This window comes from Argiope bruennichi, chromosome X1, assembly GCF_947563725.1.
Source record: "Argiope bruennichi chromosome X1, qqArgBrue1.1, whole genome shotgun sequence".
Classification (NCBI taxonomy): domain Eukaryota; kingdom Metazoa; phylum Arthropoda; class Arachnida; order Araneae; family Araneidae; genus Argiope; species Argiope bruennichi.
The window spans coordinates 125355249-125374398 of record NC_079162.1 but is presented as its reverse complement, the minus strand read 5'-3'; the positions used below and the strand labels follow the sequence as shown (position 1 = coordinate 125374398).

The 19150-nt window shown below is 30.9% G+C and overlaps 1 protein-coding gene across 1 annotated transcript in view; it reads right to left on the bottom strand.

Moving 5' to 3' along the window:
- LOC129958556 (heterogeneous nuclear ribonucleoprotein U-like protein 1) overlaps positions 1-19150 on the bottom strand; it is a 59267-nt gene that overhangs the window by 28214 nt on the left and 11903 nt on the right. The window contains exons 3-5 of the mRNA XM_056071102.1: positions 7579-7718; positions 3698-3797; positions 589-701 (exon numbers count right to left, since the gene is read on the bottom strand). Of these exons, the coding sequence (XP_055927077.1) occupies positions 589-701; positions 3698-3797; positions 7579-7718 (353 nt within the window). The remainder of the gene's footprint in view (positions 1-588; positions 702-3697; positions 3798-7578; positions 7719-19150) is intronic.

Below are 19150 nucleotides of genomic sequence, written 5' to 3'. Positions count from 1 at the left end.
CACATATGCATACATAATTTTAATATTTGTATGACGAAAACCATTCATTGTCATGACTTATGCAAAGGCAGATATTTATGATTATGCCATTAACCGATTTAAATCAGCTCAACTAAATGCTAATCTAAATCATAAATAATACAAATTGATCTCAAATAATGTCATTCAATCATTTCATGTATATGACAATTCTTTACACAGGAATTCCAAACCTTGGTTGTGCTTCTGAATTTTTACAGAAAATATGATATTATAAGAAATTCTATGAAGTGAAAATATGAATGATTTGTATGTGTGTGTGGCCTAATAAACAGTTCTGTAAAAAAAAAAAAAAAAAAAAAAAAAAACTTATCACTACATAATATGTCAATAAAAATTTTAAAGTCAATTCATAGTCTCCATGTATCTAGTAAAGCACTATATTAAGCTTTATGCACATTCAGCCATAGTAATCCCAACTAAAATTATTCAATAATAAAAGTAACTAATTATATAATAATAGCACTTTATATTTGCAAAAAGATTCATTTCAATTGCAAGCCTTGGTAACTTATTTAACCACAACAAAAATTAGTAAATACAACTTACACAAACAGCTAAAATGACATCGCCACATATAAAAGATTGGCCAAAGTCTTTGAACTGACAGTTAGTTGATATTTTCCCTGTCCCACCATAACCATATGAAAGAGGATCCTCACCTAAAAAATGCATTTATTAAGATCTATGATCACATACAATATGGATATACTTACTTGTTAAGAGTATAAAGCTTACAATGAACTTTATAAAGAATAATATGAAACTTTAGCATTTCTCAGAAAACTTATATTGTTTATCATATACTACCAATGATTTATTAAGTAATGTCCACAGCAAGAACACGATAAACTTTTAATATAAATAAATAGATTGTTAAAGTTTTGCATTTAAATGTAAATTCCACACAAGTTAATTATTTCACAACTGTGCCTTCAAATCATTATTATATTTTTTAAATGCATGATATGATTTCACATATGAATAACTGAACACAAAATCATCATTTCACATAATCATAAAAATCAGCTTCATAGCTTTACAGTACTTAAGCAAGTAACAAAGCCCCAAAACAATTAAGATTTTCATCTCTGTAGAAAGTAATTATTTATAGTTCTTTTTGCAAATTTTCAAATTGTTTTCAGATAAATTTATGTATATATTAATCAACCAAAATTTTTAAGAAACTATAAAAAAGATATAATTAATTTTAAAACAATAACTGATATAAAACAAGGAAAATAGCAAAGAGAAAGAACAAATAGTCAGTTTGATTTTGATACACTGATAATAAGTAACTTTCATAATAATGTTCCTAATTACAATAAGATAAAAAAAAAATTCATTATTTCAATAATAATATGATGGTATTTACATATTAATACATATGTAAATTATTTTGCCTCAAATTACCAGTTCTTTGAAAATACAATTATTAATATACAAATCTCTTCTAAAAATTAATCTGGGCAATAAAAATTAACAATTCCATTTTTTCAAACAAACTAAATATTTTTTTAATTAAAGATTTTCATATTTTTAATGTGATAAACAATAACCATAAATATTAATAAAATTTTTTAAATTATAGGATTAAAACAGTTACAAAATTCCATTCTAAATTTACAGAACTAGTTGGAACCACACACAAAACAAATGTTGAATGAATAATTGAATGGATACAAATGCAGGTGGTCCAAAATTTAAAATTTACTTCTCAGTAGATCTCTTAATGTACTGTTGTCAATGAATACACACATTCTGTATTAATTAATTGAACAAGATATAATATTTTTTTATTTCCAATTTTTTAAAGTTCATTATAATTCTAGTTCTTATAATTAAGTTAATTATCATCTATATTCTTGTATATAAATAAAAATAATATATGTCCAAAATATTCATAAAACTTACATACAAAAAATATATACATTTTTTTTTTTTTTCATTATGAGAGTACCTATGGTTATTACTTCACACCATTACAGTTGTAATAAAAATTATTATATATTTAAAGGCAGTTAAATTTTAACTATAATTCAAATATACGAATCAGCGATTACTTTATGGATAAGTGTGATTAATATTATAATAAAAATATATGAAAACTTCTAATTTAATTAAACATGCAGAGTTGAACACTCACCATTTGTTTGGTAAGCAAGTACAATATCAACCATGCTGCTTCATTACTGATAAACAGTGACAACTTAATACAACATAAGCTATGCTGAAAATGTAAAGGTGTTTTTTCCCCCCTCAGAATTATCTGCCTACTGTGTTTTAATATTTTAATGAGTAACTATTCAAAAGTTATATAATTAATACAGCCTCGCCCTGAATATCACAGACTTCACACGCTTCCACTTACTAAAAAAATACTACGGTGAGCTTTGAATTTGTATTGTGAAGGGGTAAAGTCTTTATAATCCATAACTACATACAATTCCTGATTAAACAAACTCACTAGTTCTTAAAAATACTAAGAGATCCTTAATACTTTAACCCTTTGAAGCGCACTGCCTTTTAAATTTTAAACTCAAACAAAAAAAAATTATATAATCTATTTAGGGATATAGGAGTACACTATACACATCGTTTTTGGTTTTAGGGGGTGTTCCATCACCTGAAACACTGCGCCGCTTGAGCTCTGAAAAGTGCGACTAGGTGAGCAATACAGTAAAACGCGAAAATGAGAAAAATCTCTAAAATTCGAATTAAAAAAAAAAAAACACTATGTTACATTGTGCGGCAGATTTAGCATAGCAAAGGTGCACCACAGGGTGGCATGCTCAGATTCGGTATTGGAGGGAAATTTTTGAAGCATTTTTGGTGTTCCGGAAAAAAATATTTGATATCTTCACGTTATTTTTAATACAAATAGCTTACAAAAAATCTACAGTTATATTTGTAACAGAAAATAAGCTATTATATATATATAATTAAAAATATTTACATTATTATATAAAACGAACATTGGAGAAACTGAAAATAGAGGAGGAAACTCCACGCAGCTCTAAGTAAAGATGACCAAGGCTACTGATTTAAAAAAAAAAAGAAAAAAAAAAAAAAAAAAAAAGATCGAAGAAACTACAAAACTTTGGACCCATAGTAAGGGCTGGTGCAAGAATTCTGACCTTTTCAAACACTATTCCTTGAAATGAATTCATTTTATACTAAAAATGGAGAACGTGAAATGATGACACAGCTGTTCTTTCCCGAAAAGAGTTCCATCGAGTAACACGATCGGCGCAGTGTTCCAGCTGATGGAACACCTACTTTTATCCAATAATTATACGTATGCTTTCTGTATAAAGAATTTTTAAAAATATATAATAAACAGTTTAATATACAGCCGACAAAATAACACCTAAATTATTTTTCTAAGAATTACTTTTTACAAGAAAAAATTAACGAAATTCCTTGGGAAAAAAATAGGTTTTTATACAACGTGCTTTTAAAAATTACGGATCAACTTGAATTAAATTGTCATCTATTATTAAAAAAGAAGGTTAAAAATGAATCTTAAACATATTTTTTCCCCCATTTATGATTGAATTTAACGATTTTAAAAGCGAGCGAAATTAGGTGTTCAATGTAATGGAACACTGTGTCGCAAAGGGTTAAGTAATCATTTGAACAATTTATGAGACCTTACCCAATTGTAATGATGAACTTTCAACAGAAAAACCAACTCTCACAACATGAGGATTAGGTTCATCCGCAGGTAAATGAGAAACATCTAGATGATCAAGTACCTGCAAATCATATGTTATTATTACTAGCTTTAAAACACATGTAATTGCAGCTGTAAAATGTATTTAAATGGAAATAAATATTAATCTCTAAATTATTTCAGTTACAAAATAAAAGGAAAAAACTGTTTTAATCTAAATGATTTATATCAAATTATATTTTTGCATATAATGAAATATTAAAGGCATTAGTATTTTTCCATAATACCAATTTTTAAAAAGGCATAAAAAAAAAGATATCAACCAGCAACTGAAATACTAAGATATTGCTTATCTTTAATTGACTCCACATCTTTAAAATACTAAAAAATTATAGATTCAAATATGTAACTTAACTTTCTCTGCAAAGTATATAATTACTTCAGTAAATAATGCCCTAACATATCAATAAAACAATCATTGATTTTGTATGTTATATAACAAGTTCAAAAACACAAACATATAAGAGTCTATAATTTTCATATTTGCAGAAATTGTGCATGATCTACACTGAGTGGCCAAATTATTATGACCACCCCCTCAATACAGTGTTGGATCAACTTTAGCCCGTAATACAGCTCTTGGCATAGATTCTGTGAGATGTTGGTAAGTGGTAGGAGGAATTTGACCCCGCTGAACTGCTCTTTCCAGTTCCATCAGATTGGATGGCACTGGATCCAGCTGTCTGATGCCCCGTTCGATTTCATCCCATGAATTCTCAATCGGATTGAGATCTGGTTATTTTGCAGGCCAACGAAGGCAGGTAAAGTCAGCGCCGTGTTCTTCGAACCATCTGACGACAATACCAGCTGTATGACAAGGAGTATTGTCTTGCTGAAAATATCTATCCTCGGCAGGGTAAACCATTAACATAACAGAATGTATTTGATCTGCGGGAACACTTAAATACCCTTGGGCATTCAGACGTTGTTCCACATTAATCAAAGGACACATGCAATGCCAAGAAAACATCCTCCAAACCATAATACTGCCTCCACCAGCTTGATTCATCAGACCACATGGCCCTTTTCCAGTCATCTACTGTCCAATCCTTATGCGCCTTTGCAAACTGGAGACATCTGCTCTTGTTCAAGGCTGACAGCAGAGGCTTGCGAACAGGTCGTCGGCTGCCATAGCCTATATCAGGGATAGCAAACCAGTGGCACGCGTGCCATTGATGGCATGCGACATAACATTTTGGGCACCCCACCGATCTAAACAGTTTGCATTTTAGTTCAAAATAACAAAGTTCACGTGTGAAATGTAAATTCATATGTCTATACAAAAAAATTAATGTGAGTTTAAAAATTTGTCATTCAAACAATGCATAAAATAAAATTCTTGATAAATTCAGTGTTTTGATTAAAGCCAATAATTTAGGCCAGAATTTCATAATGAAAATAATCCAGAAGTTATATTTATTCTTATTTTATCTTGAATAAATGCTTTATGTGAGCAATTATTTTTTACTATTAAATAATTTCAGGAATTCAATTTATAAATCCACTATCTGCATCTGATCATATTCATCTATTGTAGAAGTGTATTAGTTTCAAAATTTAACTTCGACTCTTTTCAGAGGGAATTACCTGGAATCATCACTGGGGGCACACTCCTTTGTTAAAGTCTTGCCTTAATTATGTTACGTTTTCAGCGAGATTTTTTTCAATTCAAAGAATTATCGGAAACGCTCAATTTTATTATGTACCTTTATGGGACTTCATTTGATAAACGGAACTTGTCTCAATTCGATTGGTTGGAAAATGAAGAAATTAAAATGCAACTTAATTTCCGGTCTAGTTCAATATGGATTCAAAAATTTATTGAAACAAGAAAAAGTTGGAATTGATTGAAATAGAAAGATTAACAAGCAATATAAAAAAAAAATCCAGTAACGAAATTTTGGTAACATGGAATTCGATTCCAGACATATTTAACTTTTTGTAGAAGCTGGCGCATGCTATTTTAATCATATTTTCATCTACCTATGCCTACGAGTCATTATTATCAGAGATAAATATAATGGCTCGCAGGCTTACCGCTTGCAGGGGTGTTTGTGGGACCTCAAAAAATCCCCTGAAACTTTTACGGACTTACTACCGACATTTTGGAGTTACGAGAAGGGGGGGGGGGAGAAATGAAAAATTACGATTATGAAGTATTGAATGACCTAATTATAAAAGTTCAATGAATTACTTTTTTTGCAAAATTAATAACCATTAATTTTGCAAAATTAAGACCTTTGAACCCAGGTCACGTGATCTGGTTCATCTGGTCGAACGAAGTCTCTCCCTTTTTTTTTCTGCCGCGCCTACTTGCCGAAAAGAATCCAGAAGAGAATGTCCGAGAACCGGGGGAATGAGTCATAACTCGCAATAAGGAAAGAACAAAAAAGAAGTTTTTTTCCCCTTTTCACGCATTATCACTGCCTTTGGAGAAAGAAAGGAAAAGTTTTCACTACACACACTGACCTTGCGTTTTCTGCTTTCAAAGCAAACAAAATTACCCAGATCAAAATAAATAATTCATTATTATTCCTACTTTCTTTTGAACGACGATCCCCGGAATTTCCGGGTATCGAAGTTCAAAATCCCCGGAATTCCGGGGTTTCCCCGGAGCACAAACACCCCTGCGCTTGGCAGATGATTCTAATTCAGTATGCATTCTGCTAAAAGTAACATCTTGCAATCTTGATATAAGTTATTTCTCATCTAATCTTCAACAACAGCAGTCACACTAATATTACTTTAATTTGAATTACATGTATAACAATTGTACAGTGCAAAATGTATTTTTTATAATAAATAAAGAGTTTTGAGTTGTTAGTATTTAGCTTTATTATTTTCCCAATAATCACATGTCGAAATTATTTGACGGCACATCTATAACTCATTAAACATTTCATTAGAAAAAAAAAATGGCACGTTGATCCATAAAAGTTCGCCAGCCCTGGCCTATACGGTATAATGTGCGCCTCACAGTTCGTTCAGAGATGTTCGCAGTTGTTTCTTCATTAAGATTCCCCGCTATTTGACGTACTGTTGCTCTTCAGTTGGAGTGGACAACTCTGGCAAGTCTCCTTTCAGCTCAAGCATTCAGTAGCCTGTGACGACCACGAGCCTGACGTTGAGACCAGTTTTTCTGCTTGGTAGTCCACTCTCTGTACACATTAATAACTGCTGCTCTCGAACACTTCACAAGAGCAGCCGTTGTACTGATACTGGTTCCGACGCTTCGAGCGCCTACAATCATTCCGCGTTCAAACTCAGTTAAGTCACGTTTTATTCTCACATCTTCGCGTTTAACACAGTGCAATTGATGGTTCACTTGCCTTGCACTCCCTTTTTGTAGCTATCTCGCCCTCTAGCGACAACACTGTGACGCAGTAGCTCATTTTGCATAAAACTATCATGTGGCATCATTTAGACACTCAGTGTATAACTAAAATATAAAATTATTAATACAATGAAGCATTAAAGTTAATATGCAATTATTACATATTAAACTTAAAAATTATTAATTAATGAATATATTAATTTTAATTATATATTCATACTAATTTAATTACAGATACAATGAAACATTAAAAGAAGTTCATTCAAATTAAAACCTTGAACCATGGTAGAAGACAAAATTTTCCAAATCTCTTAAAATTAAAATTAGCACTTCATTTTCTACACAATACCAAGCACAAGTCAATGGGATTTCAAATCAAATTAAGAAATAATTACTAATTCCTAAAGAAATATTAAAAAAAAAAACACATACCACCTATAAGAAAATCCCTATCAACAAATAAACTTACTTTAACTTCAAAGCAAAATTTCCCTTTAGATGTTCCGTGAGTAGCACGAGCACCAGCCCACATGAATGCAAACCCTTCATCTGTCAAAGGGTGAGCTGAGAATAATGATCCAGCAATAACTAAATTCAGATCAGAATTATCTAGAAAAAAGAAATTTAAATTAGCATGATTCTCTGACTGACGTACTTTTTTGATAAAAGTTGTGCGAATCTAAATCACAAATAAAGTAAATTTATGCAGGAAAACTAATTATGAAATTCAATTTGAATTTAATATTTAATTAACACTTATTCATTACAAGCAATAACTTCTTAGTTAAAAATTTCTTTATAAAAAATTCCTCTTATTTATGAGTTAAAAATATAATAAAAAATAGATAATGCATGAAGATGTATTTTTGTCTTACTAAGTAATGAAAAATGAGTAAGATAAAATTGAAAAATGTTACAATTAAAACCAGTACTGGAACATATGGTTGGGATAGAAGTTGGATCTCTTAAATTTGCCACCAATACGACAAACCAAAACAATTAAGCTGACAGTTACATAAGCAACAACCCTTCAGTTAACTTGTTGATGTAATAGCCAGTGTTTTGCATTGCTGAACAATATATCTACAACATGAATTCTAATAAACACAAATTTCATCCAATCATTATATAAAAAAATAAACATATTTTAACACTTTCAAGTCTGAACTATTCTAAGCATGTTTCCTTATGGATCAAGGATTTGGGGTATTTTTCATGAGAAGAAAATACTTGGAAAATATATATCTTATCAATTTTTTCCCTTAAAAATTCCAAAATGTTTTTATTTAAAATGCAAAAAGTATTTAAATGCATTAATTACTATTTAATGAGCAATTACTTAAGAAAAAAACATATCCCAAAAGTTTTTAAAGAAAAGCTCCATAAGGCAAAATTTTTTACATAAATTTGAACAAAAACTACCGATACCAAATCATTAGTATTTAATAAATCTAAACATTGTTTACAAAACCACAGACAAGACACCAAGAAATGCAAAAACAAATACGATTATCAAACATTCCAAATAACTAACTCATTGAGCATTGCTGCATTGTTTCTAGTTCATCTCAGAAATATTATATATATAATAATTTTAATAGTTCTGTATTTGCACAATGTCTTGTAAAGCAAATAACGCACTTTTGGTTTTGACAAAAACATAAAAATGACCATAAAATATGAAAAAACTATAGCATTACCAAAAAATTAAGAGCTAAATCATTCCAGCATGGTTACCATCATGAGACTGACAAATTGTCAAGAAACTGATGACAGAACGATACCAACTGCATTTTAGTACTATCATTTTTTTTAATAGAAGAGAATAGAAGCATGCAGAAACAGCCAGATTGTAAAAAATTATAACATCTTTCTTAGTCAAGAATTTTTTTCAAATGTTATATATTTTGAGAATTTAATAAAAACCAGATTTTTTAACCTATATGCAAAGTTATCTTACTTTACATTTCCAAAAAATTATTTAAAAAAACATATTTTATAAGGAAATGAAAATAATTTAACAATTTCTAATTTTCAAATATTCATGCAGTTAAAAAGATACCAAATCTGTAAGTAAAAAAAATAAATTTTTAATAAAAATTTTAAAAAAATAATTTGATACATTTTTTTTAAGCCAGAGTGCGACAGTACGTTGTATTCCTTCAAAATTTAACAACTCGTCAAATGAAGAATCTTATTCAATGACTGCTTTAAAGTTTTTAAGAATAAATTAAAGCAAAGAAAGAATTTTTTTTTTTACCACGATGTTAACAAAAGTAAAAATATGTGATTCAATGAAGTAAAGACATCATTTTGAATTTCATTGTAATAAAAATCATTGTTATAAATTATGTTTAAAACTGATTTTTCATAAATTACTAAACTAAAGACAAAATCCCTTCATTCAAACATATATCATTGAATAGCTATTTATTACAACCTTCAAGATGGTGTACAGTAATTTTTGTGCGATAATATGTTTAAAGTCTGTTTTTATTTTTTAACTAAACTTCTAAACGAAATCATAAGGAGGAGGTGAGATGCAGTCTCTGTTGAAAGGAGGATATGAGCACCAAAAAGGTGGAGGTCTATCTTAGTTCTCGGTGGTGTTCTTTATCGTCTGACACCTATCCTTCGGCCTGTCCGGCATGGGAGACCTTACCAGTAGCAAGCTACAGTCGGCATAGCCCTCCGGGTCATTGGTGCACGCAAGCCTCACCGCCCCGGCAGCATATTCCCATTCCCTATCCAATTTCATGAATGAAAGAAAATTGAGCTACATCATTGGTTCGCACCGCCGCGCACTCTGCCAAGGGAGTGTGCCGTCATTATAAACGAACAGAAGCGATTAGTGAGTGAACGATCCTACAATGTTATCGGACTTAGAAAAAATTTTAGGTGTAAATATATACCAAGCCATTCTAATCGATGACATCTCTGTGATCACTGAATAGAAAATGGAAAAAGTATTAAGGGCAGGATCATTGTTTATTTCGTGAAATGTGATTGCTATTTGCATTACGCTTATAGTATGCACAGATTTTTCTTCAAAGCGCGCTAATCATTCAAAATACGTTTTTAAATTCGAATTGCCGCGAATTCATCAGGTGAAGATCACAGGGAAGAACAACAAAATGAACAGAATCCGAATATCGCACAATACTATGATAATTTTGAGAAAAAGTTTAAAAACAACTCAAAGTTATATCAGCACCAAAGAAAATAAGCACAGTGTTTCATATGAATAATCACAACCAAAACAGAATTTACTGTGCTTTAATTGTTTAGTATTCAGGAAAAAATTTGTATGCTAACATAACTCATTCAATAAGGTGCCATTTACTAAAAATAAGAAATGAATTTCAAAAAATGCTGAATGTCTTGCCGCTGTTATGGTGAAAATAAAACTAAATACTACACGTATGAGAAAGGAAAATGATTTTCTAAGAGTAAGTTGAAATTAATTTATGATTAAAAATTTATAGTTTTCAGAAATTAAATTTATTAAATTCATATTTGCAATTAATTCAGTTGGTTAAGTTATTTATTTATTTTATCTGTATTATAAAAATAGTTACGAGACGTTTATTATTTTTCGGGTATATCTCATTATAAAAATCCAGAATTTTCCAGTGTAATCAAATTACCGCTACTGGCATGTGTGAAATTTAAATCCATATATTTATCCAAAAAATTATGTGTGTTTAAAAATTTGCCATTCAAAAAATGCGTTAAATAAAATTCTTGATAGGTTCAGTATTTTGATTAAAACTAATTATTTAGGCCAGATTTTCATAATGAAAATAAACTAGAGTTTATATTTATTCTGACCTTATATTAAATAAATGCTTTATTTGAATAATTATTTTTACAAGTAAATAATTTTAGAATTTAATCTATAAATCCACTTTTTGCATCATATCTACATTTATTTTATAGGAGTGTATCAGTTTCAAAATTTAACTTTGAATCTTTTCAGAAAGGATCAACTAGAATTATCACTACTATTCTATTTCATAAACACAGTCCTATGACTGCTGAAACTTTATTTCTTCCTGCTAAAGACTTCAGAGATTATTTTGAAGGCATGATTTCGAAGATTATTTTGGTGATGGCATGGGACCTGCGGCATCAGCCAAATACTACTAAGAAGTTATGCAGATGAAATCGGATTTCCAGCTAAGTGATCCGATAAACAGTAGGATTAATCTTTTTCGAAGAACAATTGAATATTGGTATGAAAAATGGAGACTTCTTTATCTGGGATATTGAAATGAGCTTGGCATGATTGAAATAAGTTGCAAATTCAAAATTTAAGAACTAATTTTAATGATTTGCAGTATTTATTTAATCATTTCATAAGATCAGTGGTGTATTTAATTTATATATTTCATATCTGTGCTTGATACTGAATTAAGACATTTGCGATTTATAAGTATTCTTTAACATTTATGTTATAGTTTGAAATGCAAGAATAAATAAGACCAATAAAGTGCATAGTGCTCGAGTAATTGGCTATGATTTAAAAATTACTGTAGAATAAATATACGGGTTATGTTTAACTATTTTATGATATATACTGAGTAATTTTATTTAGAAGTCTGAAAAATTATAGAAAATGATATTTTTAGAAAAAAAAATGCACACATGTCATTTACAGATTTTTATATTGAATAAATGTTATTGTCTAAAAATACATTGCTATTATTATATATTCTCTAACTTGTAGGTTACATATGTCTTTGGAAGATCACTAACAGTTTTTTTTTATTTTATTTTATATCATTATTCATGTTTGTAGTAAAATCTTTCCTCCAGTTGAATCAAAAACATCAAATAATTTATTTCGCACTTGGAGAAGAGATCAATTGATTTTTACCAACCATTTCAATTGGATGCATGCAAAATTCTAACAATTAATAGGAACTATTGCAGTACATCATTTGTTTAATTTTGTAATATCGATTGTTACGTCTAAAAACGTCAAATTTTTCTAGTGTTAAATTGGTATTAGTTCATTATGAATAAACAAAGCGTTTTTCAAAGAAAAAAGGTTGGTCATAAATATTTTAGTAAAAGTGAAGTATTATTTTTATACAAATACAAATCAAAAGTTTTTTTTTTCCCCCAATTGGGAAATTTATGATTTTTACAGGCCTGGTATATTTCTAGATCAAATATTCCAGAATCTAATTTTTTCATTCTTGACATTAATGAACTTTCTTGTGTAATAATTCTATAGTAATTTTAATATCTGAAGAACTGTTTTGCAAATTCCATCATTTTATTGCTCAATTAATCGTACTTATTTTACTCCTTGGTGTTTGGAACGATGCATTGATTTATGTAGTTTTTTTTTTTTTTTTCCAATTGCATAATTTTATATTAATAATAATTTAAAATGCAACATAATTATAGTAAAATAAACCCTGGAATCTTGACACCCATTATAGATAATAAAAGTTCATCACATATTTTAAAATTCTGTTCTTCAAATTCTGTCAAATCTCCTTGCTCTTTTTTTTTTTTTTTTTTTTTACTTTTAGATATTGATGTTTTATAGTCTGTTTACTTAATTTAATAAAAAATGAATTACTTAATAAAAATATCGAATAAGAGCAAAGTGTCTGATACTTTAATTAGTTGAAATGCTTTTTGATAGTTTAAATGCTATGAATATTTAAAGATTCAGTCTATTAAAAAAGCAGAGGGGGGAAGAGTTTATTTTTAACATTACATTATGTAGCAATTCACATTTATATTATTAACATTTTAAAAAAATTTAAACTGTAATAAAGTTGCAGATTTCTTTCACTGGAAAAATGAATGCTTTGTGGTAAAGAAATTCAGTTAAGGTTTCTAAATTGATTTTTAAAGCACTATTCCAGCACTATTTATATTCCGATATATTTAAACAAATTCTTCTAAAAGATCCTTATAATTCCCTTACCTAAATTCGACACGTATAGGAAATCTTTATCAAAATCTCATAGTATATAAGGACTGGGGAAAATATTATCCCTCTTTTTTACGCTAATCTGCTCTTGTATCGCGCTCTGAACGGACGAGCCTTGTCCGCGCCACTTGTACATAAATCATGCCTCCCGGGATGAGATAACACGAAGTTAAAAATACAAAGTGTCTTTCCTGTCTTCGCCCACGATTCTGCTTCAAAAAATATATTTTTTCAATTTTTCTCATATTTCATCATCAATTTTAAAAATTATTTTTTGAAAAAAAAAAAGCTATACGATTCATAATTGCATTGCCTTTAATTGTTGCTGAGATTTTTTTTTTTTTTTTTTTCATTTCCTTTTTTTAATCAGCCATAGTTGTAACCCCAAAATTTTTTCCACACTCTCTAATAAAGGGAAATGTGTTCTGGACGTGTTTTTTTCTCAACTGATTGAAATCAAAATTTGACGCAGAATTACATTTGCAATCACAAAATCACATATCAAATTTGATATGTTTTACGCCACTGCATTTTTGAGTTATCACATTTACATGCTTCTGAAAGTACAGACTGACAGACATTTTAACTCGTTGGCTGAAAATTTGATACATGTCTACAATACAGATGTTAAATCTGTGTACCCAATTTTATTTATCTAGCTCTCTTTGTTTTGTCGTTACAGTGTTAACTTATATTCAAACAATCACAAAATATCCCCGAACTTGGAATCTCTAGGATTCCCTGTTCGGTTGATATATTCAAGCAATCAAACAAACAGACTTCTCTAAACAGATTTTGCTCAAAATTTGATAGAAATCTATAAATTTGGTGTAAAGATCAGATACCAAATTTCATTCATATAATTGAAAGTATTTTTTAATGATCTTTGTCTCAAATACGCTGACCTTTTCCAAAAAAGCGTTTTTCAAATTCAGGAAGGTCTGAAACGTGGAGATTTATCAAAATCTCGAGTTTGAATTTTTTTGACGATTACAATACTTGCTCTACACTAGGTATGTGAGAAAGTATAAATTATATAAAAATTTTCCTCATATTTGCATGCTGAATTATAAGGATATAATTTTATTGTTAATTTTTTATCTTATAAAGGTGCTACCTTTACAAATAAAGACTTTAAACACAAATTTTTAAAAATTGTGCAAATAGTAAAGAAAAGCAGTTCCCTAAAATGTCTCGCATAACTTTCTTTTAATGAAGAAAATTTTACTCAGCAATTTTGTATTCAAAAGGATAATATGTCAAATTTATATAAGAAGATAAGCTTACAAAATAAATAATTAATGAATCCAGGCTGCGTAGTGAGAAACTGAAACAAAAATTAAGTACTTTTAAAGCACCTTAACCAAAAAAATTAAGGACCTTTGTACATGTACATATATGTTAACCTGCATATTTTCTAAGCATATGATATTTTATGTTTTATGATAATTCAGTTTTTATTGAAATTTTTTTAATCAATTTTAAATGTGTATTCTTTAAATTTTAATATTTATTTCTGTATATGCATAGCATCTTCAAATGTAAGATAAATTATGACATTTTGGTTTTTTTGACAGAAATAAAAAAAAATTATAAATATGAAAAACTATCAAAACTAAATATAAAACTATAAACTGATCAAAAAATTAAATCAACTTTTATAAGATTAACCATAAAAATATGTGATTTTTTTTCTTCAGAATTTTTTAAAATTAGCAAATAACCAGTTAATTTAGATGGATACATCATTTCTGAAAATGTCAACATTAATGTACATTCATAGCATGATATATTGGGAGACGTTAGTATAAAATATTTTTCTTCTTCACAATAAGTATGTTACAAGTATATAAGCAGTTTTATAAAATAACAACAATAAAAAGGTGATGCCACTCGAACTAAAAGTATTTAACTAAATGGTTTGCATGCTTGCTGCAACATCCTCTCCACGCTGGTCAACCTCCAGAGGTATGGACAGTTGAATTGGAGGAGTAAACTCCTTTCCTTGGACACGAAGAATGCAGGTACGAATTCTTCCGGCACGACCATCGATTAATTTCATTACGAGACCTTTTTCCCACATATGTCATGGTTGTAGATCTTCTTGTAAAAGAACCAAGTCTCCACTCGTACTCGTGGTCATTGCTTTACATTTCGTACTTGATGATATGTACATAACTCCAAAAGATATTCTTTGGACCATCTTTTCCAAAATGTATCCAGTAAGTCTTGCTGTTGCCTGTAAATATTTGTGAGCTTGTTATTTTTAAGTTCGAGTCCAGATGGGTCAGTGGTCAACTTTCGACCAGTTAGGAAATGAGCTGGAGTCAAAGCTTCCTCTATTTCATTCTCACCACGCTTATAAATCGCAGGTCTACTGTTGAGTGAGGCTTCTGTTCCCACTAATACCGTTGTTAAGTCTTCCTCATCTAGTAATATGCGACCAAGTGATTTTCGAAGGCATCGTTTGGTTAGACTTATTAGTCGCTCCCCATCCTCCCCACGACGCTGCTCGTGGTGCAATAAATTTCCACTTTATACCATTGTGAGCATAGAATTGCTGCACTTTCACTGAAGTCAATGTATTCCAAAGGAAAATGAGTTCCTTGTTTGTGGCATGGAAGGTGGTGGCGTTGTCACTGTACATAATATGTGGAAGTCCTCTTCTACTGACAAATCTATGTAAGGCGAGAAGAAATTTGTCTACAGAAAGGTCAGAAACAAGTTCGATTTGCAAGGCTCTAGTCGTAGAACATGTAAATAGCGTGATGTAAGCTATATTTGAAGGTTTAAAAGTCCTAATATAAACTGGACCTGCAAAGTCTATCCCAGTAGTATCGAAAGATATAAAGGAGTAAGTCTATCAGGTGGAAGAGGGGTTTCTATTTCATTAGAACTTAAAGCATGGGACAGTTTGCACGGCAAGTTTCAATCACTCGCTTGATGGCTTGACGACCTCGGAGTATCCAAAACTCGGAGCGTAATTCTGAAAGAACTACACGAACACCCAAGTAATGTAGACGAATGTGTGTGTGTCTAATTAATAAGTGCACACAATAATGAGATCCTTCAAGTAGTATCGTATGTCTTTGTTCAAGTGATATTGCGAATTGTAGCCTATCAAGTCGTAAAATATTATCTTTTAGAAATCTGAGAAAACTAGAAATTTTTGAGGATTTAGGTAAGGAACAATTATGCTCTAGTGCGTTGATTTCTAGAGAAAAACACTGTTTTCGTACAACTGAAATCCAATAGTTTCTTGCCTCATTCAGCTCATCAGTTGTTAATTCTGAAGCAAAATGTTGTCGAGATTTACAGTTGTGCAGAAAGCTATAAATCCAAGCTGTTATTCTGAAGAGTTTTATGTATGAACTGAAGCGGGATATATCGATTCAAGTTTGGATAGTTTAGTTGATGTACACAATGTTTGGGTATTTACTTGACGAGCTTCTATATCCATTAATAATTGTTCGTCGTTTGTCAAAATGTGTTGGACTAGCCATGCGTCTGGAATTTGAGCTAACCAACTTGGACCGTTCCACCAAATTTCTAGATATGGTAATTCTGCTGGTAACACTCCACGGGAAAGATGATCTGCTGGGTTCTGTGTACCTGAGCAATGCCACCACTGCGATTGAAAAGTTTATTGAAGAATTTCTGTGATACGGTTGCATATGAATGTTTTCCATCGATTAGGATCATTTCTTATCTAACTTAATGCGACAGTTGAATCACTTCAAAGTGTAGATGTTTTATTATCTAAACCAGTTTTTTTGCAAAAATAGTGAAGTAAACGAGCTCTTAGTAAGGCTGTCAAAGGTTCCAGCCGTGGAAGTGTCACCCTTTTAAGTGGAGAAAGTCTGTTGCGAAAGCAAACTAGTCGAACCTTTGCTCCGTTAAGCTCAGTGAACAAATGTATAATGCGGCACCACAGGCCTTTTCCGAAGCATCGCAAAAGACATGGACTCATATGAAATTTAGCAGAAATTCCAATCCAGCGAAGAATACGTACCTTGTTTAGAGCTGATATTTCAGATACCCATCTATTAAAGCTTGCGACAATGATTGAAGGAAGAATTTCATCCCATTAAACTCTCATGAGTCACGTGGTTTGAACAAGAATTTTTCCAAATACTATTGCTGACCTAAGGAGGAGGTCTATAGAGGCCTAAAGGATCATACAACTTTGATACAATTTTAAGAAGTAAAAGTTTTGTTGCAGTAACAGCAAACTGATAAACACTTTCGTTTATGTCTGTATGAAAGGCGTCTTCCTTGGTATTCCAGCTAATTCCTAATATTTGCGTATTGTTTTTAAAGGTGATATCCTTTAGTTTCCAAATAACTTGTAGGTTCTTGGAATTTTTACTCCATTTAGCCAAAGGTAAACTTATCTGTGCCATTAAATCTTGCATTTCTTGGTAAAGAGTTGTGCTTGCTCAGAAGTATCTATTCCCATAATAAAGTCGTTCATGAAAATATTATTCCCCAGGTGCTTAGCTGCAGTAGGATAGGTATCAGAGTGCATATTAGCTAATTTACGAAGAGTAGCAGAAAGCAGAAAGGGTAAATCCAAAAAGTAAACGGGGGAAACGATAAGTAAATATTTCATTTCTCAAGTGTATTTTTTCGTTTGCATCCTTTTCTGTCTTAAACCACAGGAACCTAATATAATTTCTATCCTCTTCAGTCAAAATAAGTTGCAAAAATGCTTGACGTCCGTCGCTCGTGATTGCGAATTTGTGAAGTCGAAATAGTAATAATGTTGCAAATATTTCTGGAAGCAAATTAGGACCCTGCTCAAGAGCATCATTTAAAGAAGGATGTCCTGGTGTATGAGAAGAAGCGTCAAATACAATTCGCCATTTCTTTTCGTTATTCGTTTTTTCACTATATGATGAGACAGGTAAAATAGTTTTGATTTGTTGCAAGGATTATTATCGACAAGTTCAACATGTTGGTTATCGATATAATTTTGCATCTGCTCTGTATAAATATCTCTTAACACATTGACTGCCGCAAACGTGCCTGCGCGTTGCAGATAATATGTAATTGTACCAAACTATCTATGTTAGTAGATGACACCTTCTCTACTTTAGTTAAGAGATAGCAAAGATCTAATTAGATAGACGGGGTCATCTAATTAGATAGACGGCCCGGATTTCAGGCGTGAGTCGTGGCAGTGAGCTTGTTAAGTCTGAATGAGTAAAGAATTTGTTACGGAATATTTGAAATCGTTTGAGCGCTATTTCGTAATTATTAGATGAAAGAATCACCTCTGGTTTCCATGGTAACTTTACAACACGACGGTCATCAACTTTGCAAAATGAATTGTGAAAATCATTTAAAATTTTAGAATTACGAATAGTCATCCCATTATCTAGCGTAGTTTTAATGCCAATTGTTTAAAAGTCCCAAAATTGTCTCACGTGATCGTCCAAACAGCCTACCAAAGTTTCTGCGCTAATGTTATGAACTGATGAAACAGAAGAATATGCTATATTAGTGAAAGAAAGGTTGCCGGAAAGAATCCATCCAAATACCGTAGGTATTAACACACAAGTTGCAGAAAGTCTAATAGGAGATTCAGTATGCACTATAGTCCAATAAAAATTCAGCACCTACCAGAATTTCTATAGGAAAGTCGTTTAAACTGTCTGATGGATCAGCAAGTTGCAACTTTTGACTATGAGCAAAAGAAGAGACAGGTTGGGGAGTAGATGGATGAAATGCCTACGTATTTGAACTTTCAAATGCTTGTTTATTTATTGTTGAGTTGTTCCAAAAACTTGACAAGATAAATTTGACTCTTCGTCTTGTCTCAGTATTTTTCGAAGTGGACTCGAATGCCTGAAGGTTCAGATTTTGAGTGAATTATTTCCAGTTGCAGGAAGTCGATCAAACTAGGATGAATGAAGCTAGATTGACTCCCACCGTCTAAGAGGGTAGTGGGACAGATCCATACGGATCGTAAACGTACAATAAATCATGCGTAGCTCTTTGAAAAAAAGGTGGGTAGGGAGTGATTAGCCTAGGTTTGCTAAAAACATGTTATCTGTTAGCAAGAGTATTTGACGGAAAATGT